We start from the raw sequence: 11,851 nt of genomic DNA on the forward strand, positions 1-11,851 counted from the left end.
TGAATCTTGAAGAATTCTTCTTCAATATGCATTTGATCTCAGTAAGACTGGAAAAAAATAATCAGCAAAGTGTATCTGGAAACTCACCCTGATAATATCTCCAACCTGCAACTTCTTCCATGGAATAGACTCCCACCTTTGATCTTGCAACACATCTACAGGAGTGCTATTTATTGCCATATCGTTCTGGAAACGTTTCTGTTGTAGACAATAAGGGAAAGGAAGAATAATAAGAGTTCAGCATAAAATCCAAATTATAGAAGTCAAAGCTCAAGCTATCCCTTCCAGAGCTTTACACCCTGGGCACCCCAAAACCTACCAAACCAAAAATAAATGAGAAAAAATGAAGTTGAGATGGGTCCAAGCCGAAGAAAAGAAAAACAAAAATCTATGCTATGACTAATATGAATTGTAGTACTCACCCAGTCCTCAAATGCCTCCTTAATAAGAGAAACTAATAGCACCAGACTCAGAGGAACAACATTTGTTACAGGATGTACAGGACTGCATTGATAAAAAACGAAGTTGTTACATAACAGAGGTCACCAATAACAAATCAGTACTACAAATCATTATTACCAAAAATATCACACCGGAGGAAAGAGGAAGGGGGCAAAAAGAGGTGTTTCACATGCTAGAGAATAGATGTGAAGTAAATGCAATTCATGAGCACAAGGGAAAAGTAGAAGATGAATAAGGGGAATGCATAATAATATGTAAAAGGTTGACTTCCAATTTCTACTAAAAGCAGCTGATTCAGCTCCTAGTGAAGACTATCTTTTGAAAAAAATGATTACAGCATTATAAAACTTCACAGAAACAATCTGAATGAGGAAACATAATAACTCTTTGTAAAACTGGAAGCAATACCAAAAGTTCCATTTGAAGGTTATAAATTTTAAGGAATGGAAACATGAGATGAGCAGGACATCAAAAAGAACACTATTAATAGTTATGTCAGCTTCTGTATGGATAACACTCACAGTTCCGACATCTATTTTATATAAATAAATAAAATGGAGTACATTAGATTAGACCAAAGAAAAGTTAAAAATAGGCTTAAGGGTGTAAAAAGCCCTCAAAATTTTTCAAAAAACACAATTAAGCCCCTGCTTTTTTTTGCACTCAATTGAGTACTTGAACTTTCAAAATGCATTAAAAAGGCCCTCAAACTTTTTCAAAAAAAGCAATTAAGCCCTTGTTTTTTTCTGCACTCAATTGGGTACTTGAACTATCAAAAAGCATCAAAAAGACCCTTTAACCATTAATGTTAAGGGCCCCTAATTCCTTTTCAATTAAAGCCACACCGTGTCACAACCATGGCGTGAAATGTGGCAAAAAAATTAAAATCAATAAAAGTTATAAAAATTATTAAATTTTAATAAAGAATATTAAAAATTAGAAAACAATTATAAAAATTGTAAAAAGGTTTATAAAATGAATCAAAAAGGCCCTTTAACCATTAACTTTAATAGTTGACCATTAACCCCCAATTTTTTCAGTTAAAGCCACCATGTGTCACAACACAGCGTGACATGTGTCAAAGGGCCTTTTTGATGCATTTTGACAATTCAAATATCCAATTAAGTGTAAAAAAAAATGCAGGGGCTTAATTGCTTTTTTTTTAAATTTTGAGGGACTTTTTAATACATTTTAAAAAGTTCAAGTACCCAATTGAGTGCCAAAAAAAAAATCAAGGGCTTAATTGCTTTTTTTGAAGAAGTTTGAAAGCTTTTTACACTCTTAAGCCTTAAAAATATTTCACCCAAAGCTGAAGATTGATAGATCTGAGACAAAACATAAGTTATCACATGCAAAAGGAATTCACCAAAGCACCAACCCACAAACCCTACATCATGTGAAGACCAGTAACAGGAAGGTTGAACAAATTAAGGTAATAATACTTCCAGTACCCCAGGAGAAACGCTATTTGTAATTACCAAAGGCAACAACACTCAGTTATATGGTAGAAAAAACATACCTATATGGAGTTGCTGATAGGATCGAAACCATAAGAAAGTACAAGTTAGCAACCCGCCTGAACTGTCAGATTAAAAACAGCAATTTGTCAGGATAGGAAGTAAGCAGAATCTAGGAGCTCTTGACTCTAACCAAATACACACAAGTAAATCAAGTTAGACTTCTAACTCATATTCCAAAGCAAAAAAAAAAAAAAGCAGTGGTTAATACAGTGAGGCAGTAACTTATTATAAAAAAGGTCAATACGGCAGTTTTAGAGTATCATCTAATACATGTTTGAAGTTTGAACATCCTCAAATTTGCCAATAGGAATAAGAAAAAGTAGTCCCTGAACAAGGAATGGTAGCCATGGGGTAATTTAACAGATTTAAACCTGGTAATGTATCTCCTTTTACGCAAACCCGTAAAAAATTTAATTGTTCCACTTGTATTCCTTAAGTTAGGATGGCCCACCAAGAATGAAATCAAATTAAATTGAGCCACTTTAAGATGTTTAGCTCTTAAGAGAAAAATATATCAATATACTAAAAAGCAATAATTAAAATTTCTGGAGTTATAAATAAAAGATCATACACTCCTCCTGACTCCTATAGTTGTGATTCTATGTGTTCAAAGTGTCGCTAGAAATGATTGTATGATACTAGGATTTGATATGGAAAAGGAGAATCTTCGACAGAAGGTGGTAACCAAAATATTTTTATTTATTATTCTCAAAGAAAAGAATTAAAACTCTTTTCTTCAAAACAACCAATATTAGTTAAGAATAGAAACAATACATCCTACAGGAGTTGCCTAACCTTTTTGGCACAAATTTCTAAGCCAAGAATTAGTTTGACATGCAAAAGGCAATTTTAAAAAGTCTATAAGGATAACCGTAACCATTTTCCAAACTTTATCATAATCATGCCTATTCTGATATGGAAATGAATAACCAGAACCATATCCATTGCGCAAAATTCATACGATTAATGTTATACCATTTATCCGGTTAGCTTTCTCAAAACCAATAACTATATCATATGAAGCCAAAACAGAATCACAAATTTATTCATTAATGTAATATCAATTGAAGAAAATAATTTTCTAGAAAAACCTTTCCTAAGTTTTATATCCTGATTTTGATTGCAAAATTTAGATCTGAAGAAAAGGATATTTATATAGGTATTTAAATGTTATTCTTGATTCCATATTCACCATACTTACCTACATAGTTACAGTCAGGGTTATTATTAGAACCATAAATCATACAACCCAACCCATTTCACTGCTGGAGAACTCCCATAAGTTTACCTGTTCATAAAGCCCCTTTGGCAGAAAGGTGAAAAAGTTGTACTTGGTAGTTGATACAGAATTCCCCTAAAACAATAGATACCGCACTAATGAGAACCACATCCAACTTCAGAATCAGATGCAATCAACAAAAGTATGAAAACAAACTAAACTTCCGGAAAACAAAAAGTTCTTACACAATCAATGCAAATTCAATCATAATGCTATTTATACAGAACATAGTGCATACATACGAGCATACGAAATAAGCATCAAGCACTTCTGTTGGTGCAAGTGCATTTATCAATGAAAAGTACATATTTAAATGCTACTCATGCATATCATTAATTGAACTTCTCAAATACTTATAGCTTGTTTGACTGCTCCATATGGCATAGAACTTAACTCAACACTTGAGTTGTAAGCAGAGTAATTGTAAAAGATTAATCCATGGACATATCAATACCTGGAATCACATCAAATCAAATAACTATGGAAAACTAATTTTTCAAAACTTTCAACAAAATGAATCTCCAAACAAGGTAATTCCTATTTCTGGGTATTTCCTAATGGAAAGGTATGTCTTTGGATAATCAATGAATAAAAAAGATGAACCTGAAGAAAGAGAAATAATGAATAAAAAATACGATGTTATCTAGTTGATCCCGACATCGCAACATATTTCACCTCTCATTAGTGGATCCAACTTCATATAAAGGGGAAAAGAATCACAATTCTGCTGTGACTGGCCGTCTATGGCACATGTCACACTCAGAAAAAGAGCTCACAGAAGATCAGTACAACTGTTCATCTCGAAACAGATTAAATAATACAAAACCCACAACAATAAGAAACTTAAGCTACAGCTGAGAGTCCTGGAAAAGGATTAAATAATCTCCAGAAGCGCCATAAATGATACAAAACCCACTTACCGCATGCACACACTCTCATAGACTACTAGCATAGGCTCAAATTTGAAAAAGATAAAAACATTAAGAGAAAAAGATATGACCTCCACAAGGTGAAGGACATTGGAGTGAGCATTCAGTCAATTTGGTCGGTTTTGCAATAAATTACAAAAATTGTTTAAACTGAATTAAAATAAAAAACCAACAAAACCAACCAAATCAACAACTTTAGCTGAAAAAAAGGAAACCAAAACAAGTCGGTTGGTTCAGTCTGTTTAATCGGTTATTTATTATATTTAATTTATTGTATATAATATAATGTACAACATTATAATATAAATCAAATATTATATAATTTAAAATTATTATATAAATGTATTTTTACTATACATTTAAAACTAAAATTAAAAGGGTTGAATAGTTTGGTTTATTTGATTTTAACAAATTTAAGAACCAATAATTGCCTAAGTAACAGTATTAACCATTTCACAAAACCAATTAATTTCAAAACTGACTAACCCAAGCTGAATTAACCAAATTTGATCAGTCCGATTAGTTTAATTGATTTAAACCGAATAGTGCTCAACCCTAAACGGACATAGATACTTCTACAGCATAAACAAACAAATCTGTATTTCAACAAAGGTTTCTCCTTGTCCAATATACAAAGGTATTGTCTTCATAGTGCAGCATTCCTTTCTGACTTTGAAAGAAAATGTTCAATAAAACTGCATGCACACATCAACAAAAATAGACAAGTTTAAGCAATATGCCATTTATCTTTTAACTATATTGTAGGATTTTAGCTTAAAATTTTCAGATCCAAAAGATCACTGCATTCTCTAAAACTTAAGAGTTAGCACCAATAATTTACTCTCTTTAAGATGTTTACAAGATCAATACGGTCCTAAGATATCTATAAAACAATGAAGATATTAAACCCCAAATCAGGCGTTTAAGATTAACTAAAATATCACATTGATACTCATTTAGGTAGCGGTCTTCACTTTTTATTATAGTTAATGTGTGAACTTCACTCCTAACATTCGAACCAAGGGATAATTCTCCTAGCTACACTTGCTCGAGGAGTAAGATTACTCTTCTCAGGTTTTACGTTTCCTTCACTTTAGCACTACCCAGACAAAGTTCTGATGTCACCAGCATAACATAAACAATAACATCTCTGATCCCAAAGGATCCGGTCAAATTAACATATTACAGAAAATTAAAAACAAAAGCGAGAAAACCGCGCAACAACCTCCATTTAATTAAAGCCAAAAAACTGAAAAGAAAATTAATAAGAAAACTAGAAGCCTAAAGCATGCCTCTCCTGATGGTAGCATTAGTTTCGTAAACATTTAAACAAATTCTAGTTCAAAACACTTCGTATTTTCGAGGAAATCAAAACGCCAAACAGGAATCGCACGCGGAAAACATTAAAAAGATCACAAATTAAAATATAAATATATAAATACCCTGTATCGATGGGCGAAATTAGCGTCGCGGTCATTGCAGTAGATGGTGCGGAAGGCGGGCGCCTGGGGCTGAACCCGACCCAGCGTGACAGTTCGAGACGGCTCCCGCTGGTTCAAGCTATGACTACGACCCTGCTGCGATCTCGTTGATGACCTAATGTTATCCCATCCACTCATCTTCCTTCCTTTCTTTCAGAGATCCCAAAACAAAAGTATCAAAGAAAAGAAAAATCAAAAGAAATCGGGAAACGCAGATTCAGAAGTCGGCTCCCGCTTGCTTTTGCTTCTGCTAGGCCAGTTGGCTTCTCGATTTGGTAGAGTTCGATTGAAGGCGAAGTCTCCTTTGCAACGATGAAACAGAGAGAGGCCTCCCCTTGAATTCAATTTCCTTTTATTTTCTTTCTTTGCCCTTCAGGATTTTTCGACTTTTTTACTGTAGTATTTACCTTTCTCTTTCTTTGTTTGTTTGCTTAAACAAATGATTCCCTTGAATTTGGATTGTTTAAACATGACTAATCTCGAACCGCGTTATTATTTGCTTAGACGTTTCTGCGCGTGGCTCTCTTCACTGCGGCCAATCAAAAGAGGCTTAGCTAGTTTCCGACTTAATCAGGCGCGTGGAGAGGTGACGTGAGAGTGTAAAGGTCAATTGGAAGAGGACTTTTCATGAAACGGCGGCGTTTGGTCAATATTTCGTGGACTGTCCTGTTGCAAGCGAACCAGAGAAGACACTAAATTGTGCGCTGCCCTCTAATCTCCTTTCTCCATTTTCAACCTTTCCGTTTATATATTTTTCATACACAAGATTTGTACCAACTTTCGTAAAATATAGTCGAAGGAAAAGGATCAATTTCACTTTTCAGATACAATCTAACTCAATAAAAAGAATTGTTTTATTTCTTTTCTATTTGACTAAAAACAGAAATCGAAAAAGAAAAGCTTATTTCAAGAATTATTAGCAATATGATGTGAAAGCCAAAGTAATATTTTTAAGAGAAATGTTGGTGATGGAGAAGGATTTTGATTCACTAGGGACGGTAATAATAACAAAGATAATTCTTTTTTTAAAGATCTCAAAGTTTCTCAAGAGAATTTTAGCATCCAATATATATGGGCGTTGATTTTTACTCAAATATTATTTTTTCCTTTTCCTTTTTTCCTTTTTAATTACCTTTTATACTTGAATTTGATTTAGTCACTACATTCTCACAATAGATCACAAACGGTTGATGCCTATATTTTATTTCATTTTTGGCATCTACCTTTTGTTATGTTCTGTTCATTTTCATATATGCTACTTTAACGTTACGAATTTAATTGGCAATGATGATTTTGTGTAGGAAATTACCTCGTGTATGCAACAAATAAGAAAAATAATTAAGAGATTAAAAAGACCAATACACAAATTTAACACGAAAAAATTCCTCAAAGGAGGATAAAAAGTCACGGGTAAATAGATATTTCATTATAATGATAGAAGAGTACAAGAGAATGAAAGAATTAAAAAAACTCAAAACCCCAAAAGAAAAACCCTTCAAAACTCAAAAACTAGAATTCTCTCAATCTAAATTCATAGCTTTTATGACTACAATATCCCTAGGTTGATCAGAATCTAAGTGGGAAACTACAAGAGAGTTTAACTAAGAGAAGAAAGTCGAGATACTTGAGGAACGCGTCGCCATGTCGTGACACGGCATTTGGTCATCAAGACAAGCGAGGACGCGTCATCAGGACGAGGACTTTCTTCTCGTTGTGACGTTGGCTGCTCGTTAAGACGAAGAGCTTCTTCTCACTGCGACGTCATATATTGTTTTGGTCGAAATGCAAGACATACTTCCACAAATCTCTACTTTGACTTGTATTTCACTTAACTTTTTTGCCAAGCCCTATAATGGGCCTAATTTGATCTTTTTCGGATACTAACCAGGTCTAAGTAATGCTTGAACTTTGAAACTAGAAGACTCTTTATCAACATGTCAGACGGATTGTGTTCTGTGTCAATTTTGTGAATCTGAGCATCTCCTTGAATAATCATTTCTTAAACAAAGTGATAATGAATGTCTACATGCTTTGTCCTTTCAAGGTGCATTTGATATTTGGTGAGATATATAGCACTTTGACTATCACAATATACAACTGTTGCCCCTTTTTCACTTAGCAATTTACTAAACAGGCATTTTAACCAAATCGCTTCTTTTATAGCTTCAATAATTACCATGTAGTCTACTTCAATAGTAGATAAGGCTACTGTAGCTTTCCAACTGATGGCACAATCTCCAAAAGCGAATAGATAACCTGTGAGAGACCCCCTTCGATCTAAGTCTTCTGCATAATCTGAATCAACATATTCGACTAAACCCGTTTTTCTTCTTTTAAACTCTAAGCACATGTTAGAAGTACCTCGTAAATATCTAAATATCCACTTAACTACATGTTAGTGTAACTTACTCAGTTTGGCCATTTATATACTAATAACACTAATAGTATGTGAAATATTGGGACGAGTACATACCATTGCTTACATCAAACTTCTAACTGCGCTTGAATAAGGTACTTTTAACATGTACCTTTCTTCTTCTTCGTTTTGGGGAGAATCTAAAATTGACAATTTAAAATGTGCAGCTATGGGAGTACTTACTAGTTTTGAGTCTTGCATCTCAAATCACTCAAGGATCTTTTTAATGTACCTTTGTTATGATAAAAAAAAATTTCTGGAATGTTTATCCCTTGAAATTTCCATCTTCAAAACTTTCTTTACTGCACCTAAATCCTTCATCTCAAACTTAGAGTTAAGCATGGTTTTAAGTCTTTCAATTTTGGATGGGTCCTTAGCCGCAATCAATATATTATTAACATAAAACAGCAAATATATGAATAAACCATCATCAATACATTGTAAATATACACAATTGTCATATTTACTTCGTAAAAAACCAATACTTAAAATGGAGTCAAACTTTTTGTGTAACATCCCGAGATAGAGCCTAGAATTTTTGGCCTCGCTTGTGTTTGCCAGTTTGTTTGGCAAGCTAAGGTTCGCTAGTTTGTATGGAAAGCTGAGGGTTTGCTAATTCAGTTGTGAACTGAGGTTCACTAATCAAAAAGTCAAGTTAGATTCAAATTAGGAAATAAAGATATTGAGTATTTAAGAATACTTTTTGTGCAAGTAACCTTCTTCTAAACCTACTAAGGTTCCTAAGTCAAGTAGGTTATCCTACAATCACTAAGATACTTAGTGCTTATAAATACAACGCTTATTCTATAAAAAATTCCCTCATCGATATTCTATTGTCAAGTCACTATTCTGAGCTAAGTTTGTAACAGCCAATGTAAACCTCTATCCTATTAGGGTTGATTGTCTAAAAAGCTAGGTTCACTTGCATGTGTGAATTTTGTAAGTTTTATCCATTTAAGTAATTTGTGTGTTTATGTATGCTGTGAACCAGTTTGACCATATACCAGCAAGGATAATGGCAAAGCTAATCTCGTTTAATTCTCAAAATTTTCAGTGAGTGGTTAAGAATTGCCATAAGTGTGTTAACTATTATGTTTTTCAGTATGAATGCTCAAGTTTCGTAACTTGTGTGCGAACTATTATATTTTCCAAAAACTTTGCTTTAAAACTAAAGTTCCATGAGTAAGCTTTTCTTAAAACCTTATTTTTAAAGTTTTGAACTGTTTTCAAGATATGTTTTAAAGATATGTTTTACACGTGCTCCTATGTGAGCCTATGTTTGTAAGCATGTTTTAAAAGTATAGTTTTATAAGCTATAATTTTGCGAGCTCTATGGGTTTGTGTGAGCTCTTTTGTGATCCCTTACGTTAGATATATTGGTATACAAAGGGTTGTGAGTACTCACCAATAAGTTCTGTGATTTGGGCGTTAAGGCCCTGTGGCATGTGAAGAGATAAGGGAATGTTGAGCTATGCTCCATTCAATAGGACATGTTGGCGTATAGAAGAGTGTTAAGCTTATACTACACTTATGGGACATGTTAAGGACTTTTTGAGTCATTCTGAGGCATTATAAAGAGATTCATATATCCAATAGATAAGACAAGATAAGAAAAGTGTGTTAAGATAAGTGCGATGACATATTTTATGTTCCTTAGCCTTTCCGATAAGACAAGTATGTGAGCATGATTCATTCTATACAAGATTTGTTTTCAAACAAGAACAAGCTAAGCTTTTAAGTATGATTTTTAGAAAGAACGTGCAAAACTATTTTTACAAACATATGTTTTCTAACAAGCAGGATCTCTTGCACCTCTACCGTGAACCCAACGCACGATACAATTTTTTAAACTAAGTCTTATTCTTGTTTTAAACTCTATATTTTCAAGCATACTCTGACAATTCCTAATTATTCACCCACCCCTCTTTTACTTCGTAGGTAAATAGGTCGCGGATGGTGTGGTGTAACATCCCGATTTCGGGCCTAGTCAGAACAGTGGTTTTAGGACCACAAATCCGAGTTCATAAAATTTATTTTAATATTCTTTTGAGGTCTACAACATGATAATAGGATTGTGTAAAAATTTTGTTAAGAAACTTTATCGTTTGAATGCTTAATTTGTGAAAAAGGACTAAATCACATAAAGTGCAAAGTTGTGTTCTATTAGCTAAATGTGATAAATAGCTATAGAACTTAAAAGTTGAGGTCATTATTAAGTAATTAGACCACTATATGGGTGAGTGGATGCACATGGAGTGTAATAAATGAAAAGTCAAAATTGGTAGGGTTTGGTATTGTGATGACTTAAGATAGATTAAATAAAATAAAAATAAAATGGTCATCTTCTTCACTCTCTCATGCACCAAAAATTACAGCAAGAATAGCCATTTGGGAGCTTGAAATTTTGACAAAGAGAAACCCCCTACATGTAAGTCATTTTGGTCTCAGTTTTTTATGTTTTTGAGATCTTTGAAGCATGATATAGATATTTTTACCATTATGTTGAGCTAGGGTTTATGTTCAAAAATTCACCCATGTGTGTCATACATGTATTTTGATGATTAATGGAGGAATATGGAAGTTTGGTGTTAGATGAACATCTTTTTCTAAGTGATTTTTTATGAAAACACCAAAAAGGGCTTGTTTGTAAAACGTGTAAAAATAGGTGTTAAAAATGTGATTTGATGAAAAATGTTGTGACACCCCTAATGTGACCTAGTCGGAAAGTGGTTTCGGGACCACAAAACCGAGTCATAAAAAATAATTAACCGTCATGCTTGATGCTTATTATATGTATATATGCATGTGTGAAAATTTCATGATTGAATTTTGTTAATTGAAAGTGAATTTTATTAAATAGGACTTATGTGTGACACTTTTGAAATGTGATAGGTTAATCTATAAGGATCTATTAATGCATGTTAGGAAATGCTTGTACTTGCATGTCAAATTACCCAAAATGTTAGGTAGTGGCCGGCCATGCTATGGGTTAAAACATATTATAAACATTTTGTGTTAAAAATGTTGTGTGAGAAATAATAAAATACTAGTTAATGGGAGGAGAAACCAAAGTTGTCTCACCCTTGCTCCTCCATTGCCGTGACTTGAGGGAGGAAGAAGAAAGTTTGGTTGCATTAATTTTTGGCTTAGAAGATGGCTAGAAGGAGGAAAAACTATGATTTTAGCTAGTTAGGTAGCTGAAATTTCAAGTAACTCGGTAATCCATCGAAGAAGAAGAAGAGGGCTGCAACAAAAAGAAAAATGGAGACCGTTTGCATGTTGAAGGAAACTAAGGATTTAGCTTGTTTAAGAGTTGTATCCTAAGTTGGTAAGTTTTCTAAGCTCCCCTCTATCTTTAACTTTGTTGTAAGAAAAAAAAATGATGATGGATTGTGGTTGGAAGGCATGAATGTGGGTTGTAGAAAAGAAAAGCTCTTTGATTAGTTGTAAAAATTACTACTGTCCAATTTTGTGCCTTCGTTATGCTGTCCAAAATTTGAACAAATTAATGGTTCTATTTTCATGCCGATTAGGGGTTGATAAATTGAGTCTAATAGCTAAAATATTATGTTATTCTTACTAAGTTTCTGTTGTTAGTAGTGACGTAACAATTTGACAATTAAATGCATAAATGACTGCTGGAAACTGCAACTTGAAAACAAATTGTTCCAGCATGTAAATGCTGATTTGAATGTGCTGTAATATGTGGAGGAATTGGTCTGCTGCATGTTTGAAATAAAAGAAAACAATGGTTGTTAAATATT

The 11,851-nt window shown here is 33.4% G+C and overlaps 1 protein-coding gene and 1 long non-coding RNA gene across 2 annotated transcripts in view; one reads left to right on the plus strand and one right to left on the minus strand.

Annotated features, from left to right (window-relative positions):
• Positions 1-6,176, minus strand: part of LOC107934523 (phospholipid-transporting ATPase 3) — a 32,207-nt gene extending 26,031 nt beyond the window's left edge. The window contains exons 1-5 of the mRNA XM_041111930.1: positions 5,633-6,176; positions 3,271-3,336; positions 1,982-2,043; positions 423-504; positions 88-198 (exon numbers count right to left, since the gene is read on the minus strand). Of these exons, the coding sequence (XP_040967864.1) occupies positions 88-198; positions 423-504; positions 1,982-2,043; positions 3,271-3,336; positions 5,633-5,809 (498 nt within the window). The 5' untranslated portion in view covers positions 5,810-6,176. The remainder of the gene's footprint in view (positions 1-87; positions 199-422; positions 505-1,981; positions 2,044-3,270; positions 3,337-5,632) is intronic.
• On the plus strand, positions 5,657-6,533 carry LOC121228912 (uncharacterized). The gene is made up of 2 exons (XR_005926413.1): positions 5,657-6,070; positions 6,176-6,533. It is a non-coding gene; the product is annotated as an uncharacterized lncRNA (long non-coding RNA).
• The last annotated feature ends 5,318 nt before the right edge of the window (positions 6,534-11,851 follow it).

The sequence above is a fragment of the Gossypium hirsutum genome, chromosome A01 (genome assembly GCF_007990345.1).
Source record: "Gossypium hirsutum isolate 1008001.06 chromosome A01, Gossypium_hirsutum_v2.1, whole genome shotgun sequence".
Taxonomy (NCBI): Eukaryota; Viridiplantae; Streptophyta; class Magnoliopsida; order Malvales; family Malvaceae; genus Gossypium; species Gossypium hirsutum.